Genomic DNA, 26,432 nt, shown 5'->3' on the forward strand with positions numbered 1-26,432 from the left:
TCAACACAGGGTAGTTTTGTTGTTGCTTTTGTCACGCTTTTTCTGATTTTATGTGAAAGTCAGTAAGAAAATGTTATTTTAAACCTGCTTAGCCATTGTACCTAGAGGGCCTAGTGCTTTGTGACTCCATTTGACACTGTAGCAGTGTTGGCATCTCCAAAGGCCTCCTGAGAAATGTGGCTGAGGAAGGAATGCCAGGACCCGGGCACAGTCTCAGGTGCCAGACAAATAGGTTTTTTGTTGTTGTTGTTGTTGTTTTTGACAGAGTCTCACTCTGTCGCCAGGCTGGAGTGCAGTGGCACAATCTCTGCTCACTGCAACCTCCACCTCCTGGGTTCAAGCGATAACCCTACCTCAGCCTCCTGAGTTGCTGGGACTACAGGTGTGCACCACCACGCCAGGCTAATTTTTTTTTTTTTTTTTTTTTGTATTTTAGTAGAGATGGGGTTTCACCATGTTGGCCAGGATGATCTTGATCTCCCAACCTCATGATCCACCCGCCTCGGCCTCCCAAAGCTCTGGGATGTCAGGCATAAGCCACCGCACCCGGCAAGAAATAGGGTGTTTTAATGACTCTATCGACATGACTGAAGCAGAGATCATGTGTAGGAACTATGGGAGGTGTCTGAACCAGGGTGGAGGGAATGTGTGGGCTTCCTTCAACCATGGCAAGAGGTCCCTAAAAGAGCTTGGAGCATGGACGTGTCCTGAGAAAAGTATGTTTGGAAAAGAGGAAGGCACTAAAAGAAAACAGCTGAATAATCTTAAAGGCTCTAAACAAAAACACAGAAGGTGTAGATATTGTGAAGACTGACTTATAACACAAATTCTAAAATTTCAATACCAGAGAACTGTCTTTGAAGGTTCAAAGAAGTAATCGTAGGAAGAATAAGTTGTAATAACACCATGCTTGGTGGGGTACAGCAATTTATGTATTTTTTATTTTGGTCTATATGTCACTTACACAGTGCATATTCTTATGAATATCACATCATTGGCCGGGCATGGTGACTTAGGCCTGTAATCCCAGCACTTTGGGAGGTTGAGGACAGATTACCTGAGGTCAGGAGTTTCATCCTGCTCACATAGTGAAACCCCATCTCTACTAAAAATACAAAAATTAGCCAGGTGTGGTGGCATACACCTGCTCTCCCAACTAATTAGGAGACTGAGGCAGAAGAATTGCTTGAACCCAGGAGGCGGAGGTTGCAGTGAGCCAAGATCGTGCCATTGCACTGCAGCCTGGGCAAAAGAAAGAAACTCTGTCTCAAAAAAAAAAAAAAAAAAAAAAATTACATCATTAACTAAATACAATTCCATGGGGTATATACAAAAACTAAACCCATTTTACAGATGAGAAAACTGAGGCACAGTATCACTAATTAGGTGCTCAAGATCACACAGATATGAGTGGCAGACTACCATCTGAACCCCAGGCAATCTTATCAGAAGGTACAGGAAGTGTCCCATGTTTGTTAATATACAATATTGGTAATTACTTCTATTTGTAGATAATGAATGATCCATAAGGGCTACTTGCTTATGATTTCAAAAACCTTGTGATTTCAAAGGACAGGAAAGTGATGCTGCTGGGGAGGCAACTTTCTGAATGGGATAGGATATCATTTTACAAAACGTCCTTCGAAGGAACATTGATATAATGTTTGGAGGCATGTCTTATGACTTAATTTTGTTTTCAAAATAAATTAGAAGAATTCTTGTGAAAGTTTGTTATCTCCATTCCTATCTGCTCTCTAACACTGCCCCTGCTTCTCTGACTAAGATACCACCAAATAGCTCAAATATCACAAAACGCTTCCTTTTCCTTATTTCCACAGCTGTGCAGGTGGACTCCTAGTATACAAAAATGGATACAACATGACATTCAAATGAAAGAATGGAAATGTTTCAAAGAACCTGAGAGAGGTGCTGCAGACCCTGGGGCAGTATCCAGAGAACATAATTTAATAAGACATTGACATTCAACAAACAGCAAGTGCTCAGAAAATCACAATATTTAAGTGACCAAAATTTCAAAAATTATTTGAGCTTGATTTAAAACATTCATTGAAAATCACCATTAGCAGAGCAATTAAATGTTTCATTTTTTAAAAAGTGTTTTCAATGGCCTATTTAAGATGAATGAATACAATGTTTCTTAATACAAATCACTTTCTGTTTTATAAAAAAAGCTACTGAAATGGTAATTAAAATTGAATTGTCATTTAGACTTTTGCAATGGAAGGAAACTAATTAAAATTAAATTAACACAGAAGAAAGGAGTTAATTGATTTTTCAGTTAATTTTTCTGTACAAAGGCATCCACCTGTGAAACTTGCTGTCTCAGTCTGCTTGGCCTGCTGTAAGGAAGTACCACAGAGAAGGTGGCCTCATCAACAGACACACATGGAGGCTAGGAAGCCCTGGTTCATAGCCGTAACCAAATAGTCTGTATAAAGTAATGCATATTCAATATTAGGGATGGTCATTTTATTGGAGATACTAATAACTATTTGATTATAAAAAAGTGGGTAAAATATATAACCTCTCAATCTGCCTATTCAATGCAGTTAAATTGGATTCAAATTCTAGAGCTGAAACCACTGTCCACCTAAATAATGTTGAGCCTACACAATTCCTCCAGTTAACAGAGATGTGGAAATCAAGGTGTATGGCTGTGGTTCGTAAAACCAGGAAATCGCTTTCCTAAAGGCGGAAACTGCAAAAAAAACCAGGGGCTTTTGTGGGCATTGTGAAATTGCGAAAACTATTAATATGCAGATCTCTATGTGTTAGAAGCTTTATTTAAAAAGCACAGAAATAGAAAACAGCTCAAGTAAGAAACAGAGGCACAAAAAACTACCTTTCTCCTTTAAACCAAGTTCATTGTGATCTACACAACAAATAAGTAAATCTTGCCCATAAGAGATGTCTATAAAAATCAAAACATGCAATCCCATATTTACTCACAAAGAATATCTAAGGATTTCACAGAATGGTACTATTTTTCACCTATTCATTAATTTTTAAAACTTTATTTTTACAATTTAATGTCATTATTGGATTAGCTCTTAAGAAGCAACAGAAGCTAACATTTTAGTTTAGAGCATTGTTTCAACCTTTTAAACCCCAAATTAAAGAACTACAAAGAAATTATACATATGTGTTAATTATTATATATAATAATTATATATGTATCGTTTAGTGTTAAACTAAATATAAATTAAAATATAGGCAAGATATTTTGTTTTACCATGCCTGCTGTAAATAACTTGTAATCCATTAAACAATTGAGGCTTCATTAAACAAATGAAAAACAATTTTTTCATTTCGCCCAGTGACTTTCTACTTTGTCAAGCAAATAGAGTTAATACAGTTAATCAATAAGAGGATACATCTCACTTTCATTCATTTAAAAAAAACTTCTCTCACTAGATAGGTATTTAGGGTTTGTGCTGATGTATACAGCACTTTAATGCCCTGTCTGAGAAAAGTTTTTGATCAGATAATTTTGAAATGTCATAGATGCAATATTAGGTTACAGAATTGTAGCAAACATTTACCTCCATCATATCTGCTCTCTAACTCTGCTCCTGCTATTTTGAACAAAATGTGACAAAATATCACAAAACATCACAAAATATTCACTTTTTGTTATTATTCAACAGATGTGCAGATGCAATTGTAAATGTACTAAGACAATCATGGCTGCCCTGGCCACAATGACTGCTCAGGAACAGGCATGGGACTCTATGTGGGCTCATGAGAGGAAGCCCAGGACTTACACACAAGCGATCTTGGCACAGCTGTTTCCATGGGGCAGCAGGATGTGGGGCTACAGCACTGCAAGTGATAATATGAGATCAGGAAGCCACGCAGTGCTTTATTCAGGTTGACAAAACCAAGAGATGCTGAGACCTCAGGTTCTTGATGACAAGGTTGAACCCTTGATCAAACTTCACCTGAAGCTGTCCCTATGTATGGACTTTATATCACCTTAGTAATAAACTTTCATTTTGACTTAAGCCAATGTGAGTAACTTTTTCTCTAACTTCTAAGTGAAAATTTTCCTAAATAATATATGTATAATACAGATGAACAACAGGTGCCAGAAGAGAAGGTTTGAGCATTTCTAATGAGGTTTCATGCCCAAGGTATATATGATAATTTCTATCATCCAAAATACATAATCAGGTTGAAAAAACACAAATAAAAAAGGTTCCATCTCTTTCATCTAAGAATGACTTGATAAAGAGGACAATAGTTCTCAGCTCAGATGCTCACTAGAAATTCCATATAAGGTCATACATTTATTAGGAGGGCTAAGACATTATGCTTCTGACTCAGCCAACATTCCTTAGGTGACAACTGCAACCTTTGGTATGGATTTGCCTCTTTCTGCCACAGGCAAATCATTTTTATTTCTATAATTTTAGAGAAAGGAACATGAAGTATGGATGAATCAAATTTTTGAGATCAAAAGAGAAGCTTCTGAGGAAAGTAATTTTCCTTTTTTGGATACACAGAACTAGATCTTAGGGATGAGGCAGCCCACTGTAAAGGAGCTGTCAGTCTGAGGAAGGAGGCAAAGAGATGATGTCAACTTGAGTGAGTCCAGCAGCTGCCAGGGAGGGAGGCTCGCCCTGCAGCCTGGGGGCAAGCGGGTAGAGAAGGGGCACACTGCAGGGGAGCTGGAAACAGAGAGAGCCAGCCTGAGAGGAGAGCGGGGTGGCTGATCCTAAAGGAGGGAGCAGCCTGCAGATTAAATTAGACACAACTCATGCCTCTAATCTCAGCACTTTGGGAGGCAGAGGCGGGCGCATCACTGGAGGTCAGGAGTTCGAGACCAGCCTGGCCAACATGTGAAACCCCATCTCTACTAAAAATACACACACACAAAAATTTAGCTGGGCATGATGGCAGGTACCTGTAATCCCAGTGACTTGGGAGGCTAAGGTGGGAGAATTGCTTGAACTCAGGAGGCGGAGGCTGCAGTGAGCCAAGCTCACACCACTGAACTCTAGCCTGGGTAACAGAGTGAGACTCCATCTTAAAAAAACAGAACAAAATGAAAGAAACAAACAAAAAACCTAATAGCAAATTGACAAATACTATAATCACTTTTGCACCAACCTTATAGAAAGAGCACTGGTGCTCTGGGGGCCTGAGAGGGCTCCATCTGTCACCACGAGGATGCTGGCTGAGCACTGAGGCCACTCTGAAGAGCCAGTGAACAAGGGACTCTGAGCCAAGACAGTGTGGAGGAAGAGTGATCTGAATAGCAGGGGAAGCAATGACCAGGCTGTTACAGCAGGAAAATCGATGGGGTTTTTGCTTTGGAGAGAGCATTCTGGAAGCTATAGCCCCTAGGGCTGGTGGGATCTGGGGAGTCCAGGGAACCATCAGAGGGAAGGGGGTTCCTGGAAGGAGCTGGGGCTTGGAGGGCAGGGAGGAGGATCCTGACCTGAGAACTTGGCAGTGGGCGTAATCTTTCAGAACTTGGAGGTAAGCAGGTGTGGGGAATGAGAGAGAAAGAAATGAAGACAGCACCCAAGTGCACCAGAAGGGCTGGAAGAAAAATCACAAAACCGCAGGCAAAATGCAAAAGGCTAAATACAAAAAAGGCCTGTCCCAGGCCCTCTGCTTCCCTGTCCAGTGCTGTGGTTAAAGGATGAGTTACATGCTCCCTGGGTTCAAGTCTTCCTAGCTCTGTGTTTTTGGTCAAAGTTCGTAGAATCTTTTTGCCTTAATATTTTCATCTATAAAAGGGAACTGTCAATCATAGTGTTTACTTCATAGAGATGTCATGGGACTAAATATGTCATTACATGGAAGGAGCCTAGAGCAGTGCCTGGTCTACCATAAAGTGCTTGGTAAAGATTAACTATTCTTCCAACTCTAGTTACTGATTATGTCATATTTTACACCACAGAGTAAAAACCTGAATGACAAGGAAAACAGCTTAAAGATAATGAACCTAGATGAAATAGAAGAACATTTAATGGGTCTTTTCATTATAATTAGTAGACTACTTACTGTTACATATCTAGATATCGCTTTCATTTCACTGAATTAGGGGTTTGTCCAGATTTCAAATGATTTCAATTAGGAGTCTCTAGAGTAGACTCTAGCCAACTCTGGGAACTACTAAGATCATCTGCAAAATACGATATCTTGTTTTCTTGAGCTAACAGTCAAAATTTGCATTCTATTCTCAAATAAATATTATAACCATAAGAAGTAAGAACCACTATTTTTTTTAGGAGAAAAACATTGTAAAAATGTATAGACACATGTTTTGGGACACAGATATTTGATTCATGTTTATTTATTTATTTGTATTAATGAAATTCTGACTATGTATCTCTGGCTCATTAAAATCTAAAATGACAGCTTTATTGTTTGAGGTACATGATATTCCTAAGCAACACCAAAAACTAAAGAGATTCTGCACCATGGTAAAATAAAACAAGTTATACTAAGTGAACATGTTTGTGTTTTATATGGATTATTAAATTTTATTTTCAGACCTCCCCCACCTGCCTCCGGTTCATTAACTGGTTAAATTAGGGTGGTTCGTATTTTGGACTCTCCATGGACTCAGAAGGCTCAGTGTTAAGGAGAACCATGGTTAATCTCGTATCTCTCTTTTTTCTTCACAATGACATTAGTCAGTTTTTTGTAACTTTAAACAACAATCTGTAAGACCCAGCATCTGCTGAGCAACATGGCTGGATGGTAGGAACTAGGCCTTGTCTGGGTGGCTAACCACAAGAGCTCTGGCTGTGTAGGCAACACATGCTCTTTGAGCTACGACAGCAGTTGTGATTCTCCTTTGCTAAACTTCTCAGAGTGGCACAGTTCCCAGACGGCCAATAAACGTTACCCCCTGCATCAGCAAGCCAATTCCTGCATGTAACCCTAGTACCTCATTTCAAAGTAATGAAATAAAAATTCATGTTACTCTTTGGAATTATCTCTTGGATTCCTCCAGAACACACTGAAAAAGCAAATTCAGCCTTCAAGTGCCCATCATGGTCACCTAGCAGGAGTGTGCAACCATCATCCAATCAAAGTGCACAACTGACAACAAAAACAGAATTGCCATCATCGTTATACCAAGGATGCTTGCTGTTTTCCATCAATATAATTGTCAGAGGTTGTGCTATTATAGCTTGGCTTCTATCTTTCATTTTTTTCTTTTGCTCCAGATTTTCTCTCTCTACATACATTTTTCCCTTCATCAATATGCTTGACACATGCTTTGGTTTCACTATTCTTCAATCATAAAATTTCAGAGCTGAAAGGGACTTACATTATATATGACATAATTCAAGCCCAGAGTAGTTAGGAAGCTCCCTTCTCCCCTGACTTGCAGAGTGGGGCCCACACTCTCACCCTCTCCTTCCTTGTCAACCCCCCACCCCCCGATCCACCCGACCACCCTAGGCTTCTTGTCTGGGCTATGCCCTGCCCCCATGGATGAATGAAATGAAAGCGTGTGACCACCTACCCACACACCTTGGCAGAGGTGCACTCCACACACGGCGGCCCCCACCCAGGCAGGTAAGCTTGGTTGCACCTTCTAAGCGATATCCTGGGAAGCACGAAAATGTCAGAGAGTCTCCCACACCAAAGTGAAAACCAATTCTTCGGCTGAAGGCAGGGACTCCAGGATCATCACACGGTTCCAAGTCATATTCTAAGGCATGCAGAGACAGAGTAAATGCATGAGGATTTGGGTAAATACATAAAGATTACATAGCAAGAATAAAAAGGTGCTATTACTAAAAAACAAACCTACACATATATTTTATACAAACACTGTTATAACTGTTATATGCATTTTTTTCTTGTACTATGAACTGTGTATAACAAATGACATGGGGTTTAGTATTTTTTTTTAAGAATTGACATATAAGAATGATAGTTAATAGAGGCTGGGAAGGGGGTATATGAGGGGAAAGATGAAGCAATGTTGGTAAATGGATATAAGGATACAATTAGAAGAAAAATGTTCTAATATTTGATAGCAGAGTAGGGTGACTGTAGTGAGCAATAATATAGTGTACATTTCCAAAGAGCTTGAGGGCAAGATATGAAATGTTCCCAATACAAAGAAATAATAAATGTTTGAAGTGATGGGTACCTTGAATGTCTTGACATGTTTGTCACACATTCTACTCATGTATCAAAATATCACATGTACCCTATAAATGTGTACAATTACTATGTAACTAGAAGACAAATAGACAAATAGCATATTAAAATGAAATGATTCACTTCAAAGCTGTCACTATGAGAGTGTGGTATTATTTACTGATATTTCTAATTGCTTAAATCAGTTACTGTATCCCTCCCAAAGGTGCTTTTTGATGACCAAGGCATGAAGTATAACATAAAAGCAAAGGCACAGGGTCGTGTTTGTGGAAAGCTTTTCAAAGCCAATTTCACCTCTAGAATACACCTCAGTGAGGAACAGTGGACTTTTCCTCTGTTTATTTTCAATCTGCAAACCATGCCAGATTGAAATGTAGGAGACAAGATTTTATACTAGAAATTACTATAAACCATTCAAGAGGAAAGTGCTAAATATAAATTTAAAAAGAAATGTCTGACATTTTGCTGCATTTTAGGAGTAAGTATTCAAAACGTCAGCACTGATAGCTCACTTCTGTTTTGCCGTATTCTCTATATCCAACACCTTCTGCTCTCTGTAGTACGTACACGCGATTGAGCTCTGGCTGTCACTGGCTTCTTGGTCCATTATCAAGTCCCTGTTTTCTCAGTGGCTAGTAAGAAAGTGTGGACCAGTGCCTATTTGTATGGTTTCCTCCTCCTTGCAGTTTCCCCAGTCTGGAATGCCTAGTTAAGTCAAATAGTATCAAACAGCCAGCCAGCCAACTAGAGAAATATCCTTAGGCATTGGAATGCTAAGAAGAGCTTTAGAGAGAATACTGAAAGGTATTCAACTAAAAGATGCACATTATTGCAAATAATCAGGAAATTGAAGATCACTTTCAGTTTACCATGGGGAAGAAACATTTAGAAAACTATTCTAATCTTTCAAAAAAAATTACTTCTACTTTTTTTCAACATCATCTTTAGAGTTCTCCTAAATTTTAGATTCAATATTCTCACTGAACATATAAAGTCAAACTCATCCTTTTGCTCTCAATACCCCTTAAATCTGATCTTTTTTTTTTTTTTTTTTTTTTTTTTTTTTGTTTTTTATCTGCTGAATTCGTCACTGATAGATATCTCTTACCCACACTTTTATAAAAACTTCATTATAGAACTCTGTACCTAAAGACTTCCTTCATCTCACTTAGCTTACTGGTAAACCTCTGAGGTGCATACTTTCTGAATTACCTCTGTTCTGCTCTAAATTTAGATAAGTAATCTACTCTAAGTCTCTAATATATTCAAATTAATTTTTATAACCTTAAGATATGCTTATTAATTTGACTTATGTACAGTATGACTCAGAAAGAAAATAATGTAAACAATGTCATTTAACCGAACTCAACAACCATTAATTGACAACCTATCATTTGTTATTTTAGTTTTTAGAAAATACTAAAATAAAGATGTCACCATCCAGAGAATGTTATCTCACACCATGCTGCTATCATTCTCTTTCTAAGGATATACTGTGTGCACTCAATTCAAACCATATATTTCTTGTCATTTCTTTAAAAAATTGAAAATTCTTGCCAAATAGGAGAATAATTTGATATTAGTATATGCTATACCTATTATCTTATATAAAGAAACACCATGATCTTGTGGTTCTTTGCTTTGTGTATATTTTTACTCCACAGTTTATACAATTTCTTCTGAAAGGTGCTTACAAAGACAGAAGGCCTGAAGCGATACCATGAGGTTAGAAGACGTGTACGAGTTGTATCCATTTCGATTAGGCTTTGTAAGTATTCTCTTATATTAACTGTCACATGATTATTATTATGCAAAGTACAATTGCACTGAGTACATTTCAATCTTCACTGAACACAAGAAAAGTGTATTCCCCTCAGAATTCCATCCTCTCACCAACTCAAAGATTTTGTTCTCAGAGTTTATGCTTTTTCTTTTCCTTCATCAATTCTCTTGACTTATTTCCATCAAGATAAAAATCTGTGTTACAGGGTCAATCTTAAGAATGAGGTAAACAACCAAACCAACCAACGAAACCAATCTCTGGACTTCACAGTCAGTGCAGCCACCACACCACCTCTCTGGTTATCTTTAGCACAAACTTTTCAAAGTGTTGGGTGTACCTTCTATTTTCCCATCTTCCCTTCCAAGGCTCTCTTCATCTCATCTATTCAGGTTTCCTTCATAGCCTTCCACTCAAATAGATCTTACCAAAGCCACTGTGACCTCCAGATACAAAAAACCAATGGTCAATTCTTAGTCGCCATCTTACTAAGTAGGTTTTAAAACAGCTGAATCCTCTCTCTTCTTTCTTAAAAGGGTTTCCTTTCTTTGCTTGTGGGATGCCACTCTCTTTCTAACTCACTGACCCCAACTTCTCAATTGGCTGATTCATATCTTCTGCTGTTCCATGCATTGAAATTAATGCTGTATTCTGATGACTTTCCTGTATTTCTTTTTCTATAATACAATAGTGTTATGTGAACTGAACACTCTCGTCAATCACTCTTGAATACATCCTTTAATATCCCCAAGATAAAAAGTCTGTATTTTCTTCCCAAAACTGCTTTACTCCCAGTGTTTTTCAAGTAAAACACAGCATCCTCATTCATGCAGGTTGATAACCTTGACCCCACTCTCTATTTTATACCACACCTTCACTTCCTGCCAATCAAGTCAGCTCTACCCTAGCATCCTTCCTGTAGTCTGAGCTTCCATCAGGCATCTCCTTCTGGCGTTATTATATAACATGTTCTTGTTGAGACTCACTCATTATCCTTCAAGTAAACATTGAAAAAAGATCAGATCATGAACCTCTTCCTATCCATCCAATGGCTTCATGCAACATTCACAATTAACATCCAAGTTACTTATGTTGTCTGCCCTCCATAACTAACTTTACATCCTTCCACTTTCCCCTCAGTTTTGGGGGTCTGGCTGCAGTGTCCTTCTTGTTTATCCTAACTTCATGGTCCAGTCCTCCTGTTGCACCTCATTTTTCTGAGAGTCCACCCAAATTAGCAGGCCTGCCCATTTTCTGCTTCACAATCAAGTCTCACCCTGTTGGAGACCTGCCTCGGCAATTAAAGAATGAATACACTCTCCTCCATCTCAGGTACTCACAACTCAACAACAAAAACAGTAACTTCATTTGAAAATTCATGGTACCAGGCCGGGCGCGGTGGCTCAAGCCTGTAATCCCAGCACTTTGGGAGGCCGAGGCGGGTGGATCACGAGGTCAAGAGATCGAGACCATCTTGGTCAACATGGTGAAACCCCGTCTCTACTAAAATCACACAAAAAATTAGCTGGGCATGGTGGTGTGTGCCTGTAATCCCAGCTACTCAGGAGGTTAAGGCAGGAGAATTGCCTGAACCCAGGAGGCGGAGGTTGCGGTGAGCCGAGATCACGCCATTGCACTCCAGCCTGGGTAACATGACTGAAACTCCGTCTCAAAAAAAAAAAAAAAAAAAAAGAAAATTCATGGTACCATCGAAGGAGACAAATACAGAAAAGTAATTTTGGGAAATAAATAACTTTGGTATAAAAATGCTGTTATAAAACGTTTTTCTCCTATGTCATATAGAAGAAAAAAAAATCTGCTTAGAAAAAAGAAGAAAGGCTGCATGTCAGAGACAGCCTCTGACCTGCACAGGAGGAGTTTTGCCTGGTAAAAGATACAGAAAAGGCTTTTTCATGAAGAAAAAACCACATATGTAAAGGCACAAAGTTGTCCAAGTTTTAACCTTTTGAAGAGAATGACTGAGAAATGATGCTAATTCACTAGAAGTTAGCACTCAAGAAGTAGACACATTGTACGAGGGGGAAGGAAGTGTGGAGTGCCCAGCATACACAGTTAGCAACTAGTAGTAGACAGCGTTATGTAGAACATGGAGTGCACAGATTTATCTAAGCGTACAGGAATATGGAGCTCTTTTTCTACAATATTACCATTAACATCTGCAGAAATACTGACTAGGAAACACAATCAGAAAATACTGCTTTAATAAAGCCTTCTGAGAAAGGCAGAAATAAACTCGACTAACAGGAAAGAAGGCAGACATAAAAGCATATGCATGTCATTTATGACAAGCAAAAAAGTCTCTGAATGGGTAAATGCTTCATTTGTATAATAAAGATGCTACTTATTTGTATACTTAAAAAATAAATTCCATGGTATCCATGTCACTGGCAATCATTTGCTGCCAGTTTTAAAGCAAAAATCGTTCCAAATGAAATTACTCCTCTAACATACCTAGAGAACTTGTTTACTTTAAAGTCAACTTTTCGATCAACAAAAAGTATTGTCTTCTGTTTTTAAAAAGACTTTCTGTTTGTGTGCAATTGTCTAGATGAAACTGACTTCTTCTGCAAGCTTTATGTATTATTTTATATTGGTTATGTTGAATTGAATTGTTCTAAATGTTTACAGACTGTTACCACTTTAAACACCCATGAAAGAGTATTTTGTTGTTGTTGGCTTGCTTGTCTGTGTAAGCAGTTTATAATGAGAGTGTCAGCTGTATAGTTACATTCTGACTTTTGGTTATATGTATGGTCTGAGTATGTTACACAAAATCCATGTGCTGGAAGTTTGATTCCCTTTTGGGGGAGCCTGTTTATGTCAGGAGGGATTCACCCTCGTTAATGGATTAAAGCCATTATAAAAGGACTTCTGGTCTTCTACCTCACAGGAATATGGTGATCCTCCTCTTTTGAACCTATACCCTCTGCCATGTGATGAAACAGCAAGACGACTCACCCCAGACTTAAGCACCTTGATCTTGGACTTTCCAGCCTCCAGGACTGAGAAAAAAATTGCTATTATTTATAAATTACCTAGTCTCAGGTATTCTGTTAAGGCAAGCAGCACAAACAGACTAATACAGTAGTCATCAAAGACTTATTGTCAGCCCTGTGCTGAGGGCATCAGAATAAGAAACTGATGCAGTAAAATGAAAAGAATTTGCATAGACTCCTGAGAAACACCTGCAGAAGTGAACAACAGACTTGTATCACTGCCATTTTCTTTTTTTGGAGAAGTCTATTTAAATTCATTTTGGATCATGATGAAAGTAAAGACAGAGGATAGTGATATTCTCATAGTGATACTAATTGAGATACACCAGGGGAGAATGCACAGAGAGAGGGATTTAGGAATTAGTGTTGGGAAAAATGAAGTCTTTGATATATAACGTGGCAAGTTTCTTGATTACTGCTGATTACACCAAATTTCCAAGAAATCAAGTGGTCTTTGACAGTCCTGAAAGCTTCACTCGAGCAGTGAAATACCAAGAAAAATCAACAAAGTCAGATTAAGATAAATCGCAACTAGATGGAATTAGAGGAAGCATAAAATAGTTCAGAGCATCTTAAAATCCCCAAGAAATATTTTCCTTGAAGACAACATTTTATTCTACATAATGTTAATCATCATGCAGTAGTAAGTAATTAAGAAGTTCTTATTACAGTTGACTCTTGAAAAACGTGTGTTTGAACTACTTGAGTCCATTTATACATAAATTGTTTTCGATAAACACATCGGCAATTGTTTGGATATTTGCGGTAACCTAACAACACATGCAGGTAAACTATGTCATCAAGAAATATCTTAAAAATTAGTAAAATGTTAGGTATATCATGAAAGCACAAAATATATGTAGATACTAGTTTATTTATGTGTCAACTGTTTATGTCATTGTAAGGCTTTTGGTCAACAATAGGCTATTAGTACTTAAGTTTTGGGGGCCTCAAAAGTTATACTCAGATTTTCCATTGCACAGGGGGTGACGCCATAACCCATGTACTATTCAATACACCCGAAGAACAGGTGACCCTGAATAATACAGTGGTTAGGGGTGTCAACCCTCGCACAGTCAAAAACCATCTTACTTATGAGTTAGTCATCTTACTTATGAGTAAGATATAGCAGTAGAGCTGTTTTTATATGAACGTGGGGCAAGCCAACTTTCTACCAAGATTTTTGCTTTCAGTTTGGGAGAGAAGATAAATACTCAAATACTGCAACACATCATCTCATAAGTGACATCAAAAGTTATTAAGGAATTTATGGGATCTCAAAAGTAGAAGAAATCACATGTGACTGTCATACCCAGGGACCACCTTATGGAAACGACATTGGATCTGGGCTATGAGGAGTAAGGAAGGAAAACACTCTTCGTCCAAAACATCATGTGCGCAAATGCAAGTCAATGTGACTGCTTCCATCCACGGGCAGCTGTGGTGAAGCAGGGCCCTTTCCGTTGGTGGAGGGTGGGGGCATGCTATTAATGAAGATCTTGCAGAGGTTCTCAGTGTGACTGAGCATCATTTGTTTATGCAACTGACTTTCTCTCTCACATATTTGGCCAGCTTTTAAGTGGGGGTAATTTTTTCTTATCTGTCAAAATAATTAGCATTTGTGTCATAGAAATACACAAATTAAACAATCTAAGCCATACGAATAATTTCTGCTGTAACATAAACCTTATGCAAATATGATCTATATTATCTATATGTTATCTATATATTATCATTACAAATAAAGATGTTACCTAACTTAGAGTATTTTTTGTCACTGTGTATGAATATATTAAGCTACAAGCTCATCCTTGACTGTGTGTATTCACATGCTTCCTTCATCCTAGAGGTGGCTATCAATGCAAATATTGGCACCTACTAGAGGGCAGAAATCATTGCAATCGGGTGACAACTGATCCTGAGGACACCTCCCAGTGAGAAAACTTTCCTCAGAGATTTTCTAGAGCTGGTAAAGATAATCAAGCAGGAAGGGCTTTGCAGAAGATAGTGACATTTACAGATTTTTCAAAGATGAGCATTCACAAATTGCATAACACAAAGTGGCATTTTCTGGACGCCATATAACTGTGTTTGCACCCTGCCTCATGGAGGCTCAGCTTCCTGCACCCCACTGGCTGGAAACATGCCTGTAGTCACACATGCACAAACACTCATGTATACATTACACACTCATACTCTTACTGACATTCTCACTAAGAGAAATGGCAGTATTGTTGCCAGAGAGAAAGAGCAAAGAAGACCAACATACCTGAAAATGTGATATTGAAGCCCTCATAGGAAATGGAGAAGTCTGATATAAACCGAAGCTGGGCGGTGAAGTTTCCAAACAAGCCTGCCTTGATCGTATGAGGCAACACCGACCCCGTGAGCCTGGCAACTGGCTCGGAAAAACTCCCATCTTCTGTGATCAGTAAATAGTCATGGGAACTCTCAAGGTGAAAAGTGTGAAAGATCATCTGAACTCCTGAGAATGGAAGGAGAGATCGAGAGAGAGAGAGAGAGAGAGAGAGAGAGAGAGAGAGAGAGAGAGAGGTGGGAGAGATGGGGACAGGGAAGAGATGCAGAGAGAGACACAGACACAGACGTGATAGAAACAGAGTAGAAGAGACAGAAAAAGAGAGGGGGAGACAGAGTCCAGAGAGTAGTAGCCACAAAGACAGAGATGACAGAGAGAGGAGAGACAAAGAGAGGTGTAGAGGAGAGAGAGAAAAAGAGAGAGGTTAGAAGTAACAATTGCTGAAAATTTTCTGGACTTAGACACATCAAAGTGTTGAATTTAAATATTAACATACTATCTTAATATGTAAATCTAACTTTGAAGTTGAAGAGGAAAATGGGTAGAAAGAGGAAGGCTTTAGGAATAAAAGAAAGCAGAGTGGATAAACAGTGAAAATAAATACTTAGGTGCATATAAGTACAGATATGATGTAAATATGAAGATATGATGTGGATATGAATATTGAGGTACATACAGAGATTATAGGTGTAGCTATATATAGATACCTATATATACAGATGTAGATATAAATATTTAAGAAAAATAGGTCAAAATGTTTACAATGGGTTTCATTCAAAAATTGTCAGTAGGTCCTTAGGGACAGTATTTATCCCAGAGGGACAAAAGACCAGACAATTTTTCAATTTACACTAAACAAGTATCCTTCAGAAAATCTCAGTTGGGGCAGGAACAGTGGCTCACACCTGTAACCCCAGCACTTTCAGAGGCTAAGGCAGATGGATCACGAGGTCAGGAGTTCGTGACCAGCCTGGCAAACACAGTGAAAACTTGTCTCTACTAAAAACAGAAAAACCAGCTGGGTGTGGTGGCAGGTGCCTGTAATCCCAACTACAATGGAGGCTGAGGCAAGAGAATCGTTTGAACTTGGGAGGCAGAGGATGCAGTGAGCCAAGATCACGCCATCACAATCAATCATGGGCAACAGGGCAAGACAGTGTCTCCAAAAAAAAAAAAAAAAAGAAAGAAAAGAAAAGTAAAAAAGAAAGTCTTAGTTGGAAGTTGGCATAACTGAGGAAAAACTTCCTTGAAAATGTAGTTTCAGACACCCCTAATGCATATTACTTTATAGAAACCAGAACCACAAAGTCTTATTTCTGGATTTCTATAGTGAATAAAATTAACTGTGAATAGATAATTTCTAATAAACATGTGTATTCTGATGATGATAAAACTTTGGTCACTCATAATCTGTGTCTTCTTTATGCTTAATTTCCTTCAGAGCAAGTTCTTCTGTCGTGTCCTTCATGGTTGCACAGTGCCACACAATATATATAATAAAATAGGCCCATTTAATATTGGGTTCACATCTATGTGAAAAGACAAAGTCTACATAATACTTATGTGATTGAAATTCCAAACAGACTCTTCTTTATTTTATTTTTTGAGACACAGTCTCACTCTATCTCCCAGGCTGAGTGCAGTGACGCAATCTCAGTTTACTGCAACTTCTGCTTCCTGGGTTCAAGCGATTCTCCTGCCTCAGCCCCAAGTAGCTGGAATTAACAGGTGTGCGCCACAATGCCTGGCCAATTTTTTGTATTTTTAATAGAGACAGGGTTTCACCGTATTGGCCAGTCTGGTCTGGAACTCCTGAGCTCAGGTGATATGCCTGCCTCGGCCTCCCAAAGTGCTGGAATCACAGGCATAAGCCCCTGTATCCAACCCCAAACAGACTTAAAAAAATGACAAGTTTAGTCACAGAAAAAAGATTCAGGTTACAATCCTAAACTCAGTGTTTATAATCTACATTTCCTGCACAAAATGTAAAAAGTCCTGGTCTTCACTATATTTATCTATAAAATGACGATAAAAATATTTATTCTATGAGACATCCCTAGATTGTATGAAGATAAATTATTTATTATGTGAGACGATACCGGGTAAACATAAAACACAAAGAAAGCACAAAAATTGTCTAAGATTTATCATGGAAATTAGAAGTCAGACAATTGCTTATTTCTCCTTATTTAATCAACAGTCACATTTTATTTAATAGATGCCTGTATTCCTTACCACGATACCTACTTTCAAGCTTATATTCACATGCACACATTCAGGCTATCTGATAAATGGAGAGCAAAATGAGGAACTAGTTTTTATTGTACAGCTGAAAGAACATTTGTCTTCCAAAATCTTGTTAAATAATAAGTTAAAATTTTGAACGATGCATGAGAAAATTAGCTATCTCACTTTTTTATACTGAAGTATGTTTTTTGTTTTGTTCTCATGTTTCTGTCTCGTTTATCCATCTGTATATTTGAGACCTATGACAAGTTCTTACCTTTTCCATGAGATACTTCAATGGTCCACGTGCAGTTGAGAGAGTTTGGGTAAAAATCTGGAAATCCAGGAGAAAGGACTGTTCCACTCTTTCCATGGATGTAGCCTCCACACAGGGCTTTAAATAATAAACAGAGATGATTATAACACCCAAATTTCACAATGAGAGCCAGAACAAAATACTGGTTAAATGGCAGGGAATTTTCACAAGGAAAGATCTAATGTCATATCCAAGAAAAAAACAAGCAAAACCTGAGCTTTATTTTACTTGCAAATATAATATGCCGGTATATATGCAGGCATTCTCACCACTACAAAACCTTGGAAACCTAACGAAGAATAAGGCACAGCAGGAGAGCTGGAACCTGCATTAACAAGCCAGCAGAACTGCAAACAGTGCAGGTTTGCACTCCCGAGAGCTGCTGATCTTTCTTCAAATCCCCTCAACAAACCATGCCATGTTCAAACACTCATTTCAGACATTCATTGTGAAACAAAGGAAAATAAAGTTACATGCAATCATTTCAATGGGAAAGTAGCAACAATTAGAGTGTCAGCAGAATGTGGGAGCTTAAGCGCTCAGCTCTGATGTCAGAGAGTAATGAGGTCAAATGCTGGCTCAGCCACTCACTAGCTCCGTGATCTCTAGTAAGTCTCAATCTTTTACATTTCTCCTATCTTGAAAATAGAAATCATGACAAAACCCATCTCATGCACAGGTGCTTGCAATGACTGCCACCACAGAACACAATTTACAGTGTGTAACAGATACTAAATGATTCAAATGGTACCTACTCGTAGATACTGATCGAAACACTAACTACTGAGAGTTCCTAAGAGGAATTCAATTCTTAAGATATCAATAATGTAACACTTCGAACAGACTCTATATGCCCTAATTTTACAAACATCAAGAGGAGAACAGTGACATGATCCCACCAACGTTCTTTTACTTCGTATCTGAAGACCTCTCAACCTATCCCATGAATGGAAGCACTGAACTGAAAAAGAATGAAAGGAAACGGAGTCACCAGAGCCAGGGGACAGTGGCAGGAAAGGCAACTGCCATTCATGTTCTGCAACCAGCCATGTGTCTGGAGAGTCGCCAAGTGCTCTGGGCCTCGGCCTTCTCCTGGAACCTCTCCACCTGCAGTTGTGAGGCCCGTGGATGTCACCAGCTCAGACCTCGGGACCAGGCTGCCCACCCTCACTGCAGTGCCTCCACTGTGACGGTGAAGGTTATGTGCCAGTGTGACTGGTCTAAGGGCTGCCCAGATAGCTGGTAAGAGACTGGGCTTGTCTATGAGGGTCCTGCCCCGAGAGATTAGCGTTTGAATCGGTGGACTGAGTGAAGATTTGCCTTCACTAGTGTGAACTGGCATCATTCAATTTGCCAAGGGCTTGAACAATACAAAGGCAGAGAAAAGGCCGGGCACGGAGGCTCACACCTGTAATCTCAGCACTTTGGGAGGCTGACGCAGGTGGATGGCCTGAGGTCAGGAGGTTAAGACCAGCCTGGCCAACATGGCGAAACCCCCTCTCTCCTGAAAATACAAAAAATTAGCCAGGCGTGGTGGCAGGCGCCTGTAATTCTAGCTACTTGGGAGGCTGAGTCAGGAGAATCGCTTGAACCAGGGAGGCGGAGGTTGCAGTAAACCAAGATTGCTTCATTGCACTCCAGCCTGGGCAACAAGAGTGAAATTCCATCTCAAAAAAAAAAAAAGAGAGGCAGAGTAAAGAAAAATTTTCTCTTTTCTTGAGCTGGGGCATCCACCCAGACTTCAGTGCTTCCGGTTCTTGAACCATCAGACTCCAGGACACACACCTTCAGCTCCCCTAGCTCCCAGGTCTTTAGACTGAGACTGAGTCATGCCACTGGCTTTTCCAGGTCCCTAGCTTGCAGAGGGCAGATCTTGGGACTTCGTGGCCTCCCACTCACATGAGCCAATTCCTGCAATACATCTTGATTCCATTTCTCTGGAGCACACTGACTAATACATCTGCTTTTAAGTTGGTTAGTTTCTCTACTCCTCTGTGTTTCCATAGCCTCATATGTAAAATGGGGCAAAAATCACAGCTCATTCCTGCTTGCTGAATAATGAAATACGTGAATACATGTAAAAAGCTCACAATAGTGTCTCACAAGCGAAACATCACTCCGTGTCACAACTGACTATTCATTTCACAAGATTCCTTTGTGTTTTTAAAACATGTCCCCATTCTGTGCATACGTATTTATACTTCCTTTCTTGAACTAGGCAAGAAGAACTATCATGAAGAAAATGATACCCAGAATAACGTCTTCCAATTAGTATGATCATTCTAAATTATGTTTTATAAAAGCCACTTCCACAAATAATATTCACAAAAGAATTATATAATCTATGAAAGATGCAACAAGCCTCGTCATGCTCACTCATCATGCATCTTAAGGGAACAGATCATCTCTTTAGTATGTAAACCTCATGGGACGCATGATATAAAATATAAATTTTTAAAATGAGTTTTAGAATATTCTAAGAATTTCTCATGGGATTTTTACATCTTAAGATTGCAGTGACTACACATTTCACTGTAAAAGGGGTAACTCTGTACATCCTATGTGAAATGAATGTATTCAACAAATAGTTATTGTGCACCTGCTATTGAGCAGGCCCTGTCCCTCACATCAGGGATCATTAATAATTAGAGAGATAACATATCTGCCCTTGTAAAGTATGCGTCCCAGTTGGAAAAGACAGAATAAAACTCCTAACAATATAAAATGCAGATGATGTGCAATGCTGGGAGATGACACACGACTGTGAAGAAAATAGAGACAGAGGGATGCGATGGTTTGAGGCTTGTGGGTGGCCGGGGTGCTGCATTTAGGAAGTGGTCTATAAATAAGAACTTGAGAAAGACAAGGAAAACACTAAATACCAGGGGAATAATTTGGGTGGAGAGAAAGTGGCTAGGTCCGGGGCTTAAGCAGGCAGGGGTAGGGAACAAAAAGGACACCTCAGTGGCTCATAGGTCCTTGTAAGGGTTGGACATTTCTTTCCGTGACATGAAGCGGCACTGGATGGCCCTGCCTAGAAAAGGACACGAATCTCATGATCTACCTGGAGTTTAGCCCTGCTCCTGAGGCTGCTGTGAGAGAATACACAGGGGTGGCAGGGAGGAAGACAGTCAGGACCCCAAACCAGGGCACTGGCAGCAAGATGACAAGACATAGTTTGAACCTGGCTGTGTCTTGATAGTAGAGCCCTAGGACTTTCTCATGAATGGAATGTGGGCATTATGATAAAACAGGGGGATCTGGGGGTAACTGTGAGGTCACAGCTTGAGAGTGACATAACCATAGGCGAAGAGACTTCAGGAGAATCAGGTTATCAGAGTAAAGCAGGCATTCAGCTGTGAATACTGAAGCTCCATGTCTGCTAGCTTGCATGCGGAATGGTTGATATTGGAACTGGATACACACAGGTCTGGAGTCCATGGATGAGGGTTGAGCAAGGGACAGAAGGGAGACCACAGCTACATGAGATCACAATGCAGTGAACATAGACATAAGCCTCCACAGAGGAAACTGACGCCAGTGCACCATGTTGTGGGAAGAAAAACAGCAGAAGATGGAGGCGTCCTGAATTCAGAAGCTACGTATTGGTAACTTTTCACTGATCTATGATTGGATCAGTGTGAACTGATGCAGTAACTTCTCAAATTTTTATGAAGAAGTTCACCGTAATGACTTTAAAACATTTTATATAAAACTCAGATTTCCTATATTCAAAGCTATCTGTCAGTAGTCTTTATACAAAATTCTGCATATGTTACCTAAACTGATAAAATTAATTCATCTCCAACTACATTTAAATGCATAAAAATTATCAATCTATATTTTATCCTGTCTTCAAGTCACCAAGGAAAGTTACTTAGTCATCTATTGGGGAAGAATCTGGAGGGAAAGCGCTCTGCCCTCTATGATGTTTTCTATCCATACCACACAAAACCTGGAAATCACTAACCTGCCCTGTCATGCTGTCATTAGGAGCAAAGTCAGAAAGTTAGAGATGAAGCTGCTCTTGTGCTCTTTAGATTTACATGGGTGCAAACACAATGTAGTCCAATTCGCACATAATGAAGATTTTACACAAAAAAATTGTGTCCACAAATCCTAATATTTTTCAGGAAAGGGAAACTTGAGGTTTGGAGAACTGAATTGGTATTCTTACCTAAAATTGAAGTGAGGAGAGAATAAAATGAAATACCTGAATTATATTTTAGCATTTATACAGGTTATAGCTATATTCATATGTAGACGTGCCAAAGTTCCCTTAGCAGAGCCACAAATATAGCTGCACATAATCTGAATTACATTAATCTGTTTCTTCATGCGTGATAGATCCTTTTCTGAGTAGCTGTGAACGACACAGTAAAATTTTACTGTTGCTGTCCTTATAGTACTATAATTTCTTGAGTTTACTTTTCTATTTATATAACCTACCCAACATCAAGGATGTACGTATGTTACATCAGAAATCTTTTGATGGAGGTCAAAGATATGCAGAAATCATGGAAGAACAAGAGAGGAGACTTTTTTTTTTGGAGGCGAAATCTTGCTTCTTCACCCAGGCTGCAGTGTGATGGCGCGATCTTGACTCACTGCAACCTCCACCTCCTGGGTTCAAGCAATTCTCCTGCCTCAGTCTCCCCAGTAGCTGAGATTACAGGCATGCGCCACCACGCCTGGCTAATTTTTGTATTTTCAGCAGAGATGGGGTTTCACACTGTTGGCCAGGCTGGTCTCTACTTCTGACCTCAAGTGATCCACCTGCCTCGGCCTCCCAAAATGCTGAGATTATAGGCATGAGCCACTGCACCTGGCCCATCCAACTGTTTTGAAGTTCTGTCTTTTGTCCTCTGCTTTTATTCCCTTCATCCATCCAATCTTCCATTCAGAGTTACTTATTAAGAAACGTACTACTATTTTCCAAACGCCCTTTGATGCTGCTGGGTACAGAACAATGAATAAGACAGGCAAGTCCCTGCCATTCAAAGTTTATATTCTAATGGAGAAGGCAAATAACTATTTTTAAAAATCCAGATAACTAGCTTTGATTTATTCTAAGAACAAGAATATTAACTTATTCTCTAAAGTCAAAGGAGGTCCAGCTGGTTAGAGTATGACGGACATGCCTGTGAATCCAGAGTGATGAATGCCCATCCCAGCAAATGTCCACTCCCAGAATGGTGACTATGGAGTAAGTGATACCAGGCTGGAGGAAGTGCAGAAGGGCAGAAGCAACCCCGTGTTACTAGGCTGCCCTGAGTTAGGCTGTCTGTTGGGGTCTCTCTACCAACTCACTCCAGGATCCTGCATTTTCCTGCTGATAATCATAGCAAAGCACATAGCTCTCTGACGGATTCCGCAGTTATTTATTGTTTTCCCACCACTCACTCCACCCCATCACCTCCCAGACCCTGCTGAAGTTTTCTCATAAATGGAAGTTTGCAGAGTCAGTTACTGTTGCCCGGAACCAAGAAATTGAATTCAACAAGTTTATAGATGGGAAGAAGGTGGCAGTTGAAGCACGCAGACAATTTCACAGGCAACAGTGATCTCCGCGTTAGCGAGGGCAGCAGGGAAAAGGGGAGGCAGCGATGATAAACCTGGCTAGCTCCCTGGACGGTGGCATTCGCCTCCACAGTGCCAGCTGTAACTTGAAACCTAACAGCTTCCACATGTCCATGTTAAACACTGACCTCTTTTTACAACCGTGTTGGATTTCCAACTGCTTGCCAGGTTTTTTGGGATGTCATCTCTCTCTCTCCTAAAGTCCTATATCCTCCTAGTGACACTGCTATCTACTCCCCCACTTCGACTTGCTTCAACTGGTGGGTTTCTGGTCATTTTTGTCTTATCAATCTCCTAGCCTCTGCATGTCCTCCTCTTCCTCAGAAAGATCAACCTCTGAAAGCACAGCCTTGCGCCTGACCTGTTTCCATCTTTTCTTTTTCCATCACTTTCTTGTTCTCCTGAAACCACAAATACAGTTCTATTTGAAGTCAGACTTAGTAAGTTACTTTCCACTTCAATAATATTCATAGACTCTCCATGCCCTACAGAAGTCACTGACTTTATTGATATATTTATTTATATGAATAAATATATTAAATACATTTTATGAATAAATATATTGTTCCTATATTTATTTATATTAGAAACATTCTATCAAAAGGGATCTTGTGTAGAAATTCCCAATAGGAAGGAAGGGAGTGAATTATGGCAGTCCAGTTGCACAGCAGAGGCTCCAGTCCTGATTGCTGTTACCATCTCACCCTCAGAGAAACTCTGGGGGCCTCACACGGGGATTGCTGGGCACTGCAGTGTGAACCTCTGACAATGCCCTCAGACCAGCACACAAGGCATTTGATCATCTTTTACCTTCAGTGATTAATTCACATCCCCCAACCCTCCAGGCCTCTGCTTTTCTCTCTGCACCTCAGTTTATAACCATTTCTTCACGTTGAAACCTGTCCCTTCCTCTCAACCTCCTTCTTAAAGATTGCCTCCCAGCTTTCAAGATCACGAATTGAAACTTTTTTTTTCCACTTCTTTATTCTCAACCAATTTTCTTTTGTCTAATAAAGCACTTACTTCATTGTGTGATCTTTTAAAATGTCTTTCCTTTTGTTATGCTGATAGATTTTAAACTTCTAACTGTGTGATTGCAAACACAGCAGGTTCCCAAAAAATGCTTGTGGAGAGAGTAAACAGTTTTTAAAAATACTTATTTAATAAAAAAAAAATTCAAAGTTCTCTTTGCGTTCGTCTTTCACAAAATTACAGGGAGTTATCCCAATGTTCATTTATTTAATATTTGAATGTGTGAAAGAGTAACATTAAAAACACACTGAACTGATGCCATGGATCTGGGACAGACACTGAGTTTATCTTGTTTCATGTTGATACAGAACATTATAATTATTATTTTTTTCTTTTCTTAGATCTATGAATGTTTAAAGGTTTAAATATCTTACTTATGTACCTTCTGTTGCAAAATAAACAAAACCATGGGGTTTAAGAGATTGCTTAAGATTTAAAGGGTAACAACAACAATCTTTATGGCTGAATGAAAGTGATCAACCATGACTGACTAGAACTCTCATACCAAACTCTAACCCACTCAAAGTTTGTAGATTTATTAATAGTTTTTTTTTTTTGTTTTTTTTTTTTGAGACAGAGTCTTGCTCTATTGCTGCCCAGGCTGCAGTGTAGTGGTGTGATCTCAGTTCACTGCAGCCTGTACCTTCTGGGCTCAAGCAATCCCCCGCCTCAGCCTCCTGAACAGCTGAGACTGCACGCACATGCCAACACCCCCAGCTAATTTTTGTAGTTCTGGGGGACATGGGGTTTTACCATGTTGCCCAGGCAGCCTCCAACTCCTGGGCCCCAGCAACTGACTTAATGTCAGCCTCTCAATGTGCTAGGATCACAGGCAATAAGCCACCACGCCCGGCTTATTAGTAGATTTTTACCATTAATTCTTTATACTCTAAAACATGTTCCAATGCTGCAAAATACAGTCATGCTATTGATCCCTTTGAGAGGCTTAAATCTCAAACTTACATACATTTACATCAGTAGACAATAAATAAACAAAATGAATAAGCTGAGTGTGCTTTTATTTTCTGTGGAAAATGTCACCCATATAACTGCCATCCTTATAGCACCTGAATTCCTGCACTGCAAAACCTACAGGCCATTTTTGGTCTATTCCCACTCCATTTCTCCTAAATCACTTTCCTATTGATCCCTCCACTCAGTTTCCACTGACCCCACTTTGCTAAACCTCCAGGAATTTTCATATGTAATATACCTTTATGGAGCTGAATATCAAGAGAAATTGAAGTTAAAAAAGTCAGTACTGTCATGACCTGGGGCAATTCTAGAGGAATGCTCATTAAGGCTGAGTGCAACCTCGTCTTGGAGGTTGAGAATGATTTAAATAATGCAATATGTAAGGATGAAGAAGGGAAATAAATATTGTATGTGTTTGGTTTTTGGTAAGAAGAGAGAAAGACTATCGATAGACAAGTTTTATTTTCTAGGTCACCTGCTAGATGGAGTAGAAAATAATCTTGGGTAAACTAGGAAGAGGTCGAATCCCTGAATAGAATAATAACAAGTTCTGAAATTGAGGCAAGAATTAATAGCCTACCAACCAAAGACAAACAAACAAACAAACAAACAAAAAACATAGTCAGATGGATTCACAGCCCAATTCTACCAGAGGTACAAAGAGGAGCTGGTACCATTCCTTTCTAAAACTACTCCAAACAACAGAAAAAGAGGGAATCCTTCCTAATTCAACTTATGAGGCCAGTATCATTTTGCTATCGAAACCTGGCAGAGATGTAACAAAAAAGACAAGAAAATTACAACCACTATCCCTGATAAACATCGATGTGAAAATCCTCAGTAAAACACTGGTAAACCAAATCCGGCAGCACACCAAAACGCTTGTCCACCACAATCAAGTTTGCTTCATCCCTGGGATGCAAGGTTGGTTCAACATATGCGAATCGATAAATGTAATCGATCACATAAACAGAACCAATGACAAAAACCACGATTACATCAATAGATGCAGAAAGGCCTTCGATAAAA

The 26,432-nt window shown here is 39.4% G+C and overlaps 1 protein-coding gene across 3 annotated transcripts in view; it reads right to left on the reverse strand.

Annotated features, from left to right (window-relative positions):
• Nucleotides 1-26,432, reverse strand: part of CSMD1 (CUB and Sushi multiple domains 1) — a 2,101,842-nt gene that overhangs the window by 443,404 nt on the left and 1,632,006 nt on the right. For all 3 annotated transcript variants that reach the window (XM_032260320.1, XM_032260321.1, XM_032260322.1), the window contains 3 exons: nt 17,778-17,894; nt 15,227-15,442; nt 7,514-7,702 (listed from right to left, as the gene is read on the reverse strand). In XM_032260320.1, coding sequence (XP_032116211.1) covers nt 7,514-7,702; nt 15,227-15,442; nt 17,778-17,894 — 522 coding nt within the window. The remainder of the gene's footprint in view (nt 1-7,513; nt 7,703-15,226; nt 15,443-17,777; nt 17,895-26,432) is intronic.

Source organism: Sapajus apella, unplaced genomic scaffold, assembly GCF_009761245.1.
Source record: "Sapajus apella isolate SASKATOON/1434 unplaced genomic scaffold, GSC_monkey_1.0 scaffold116, whole genome shotgun sequence".
NCBI classification, from domain to species: domain Eukaryota; kingdom Metazoa; phylum Chordata; class Mammalia; order Primates; family Cebidae; genus Sapajus; species Sapajus apella.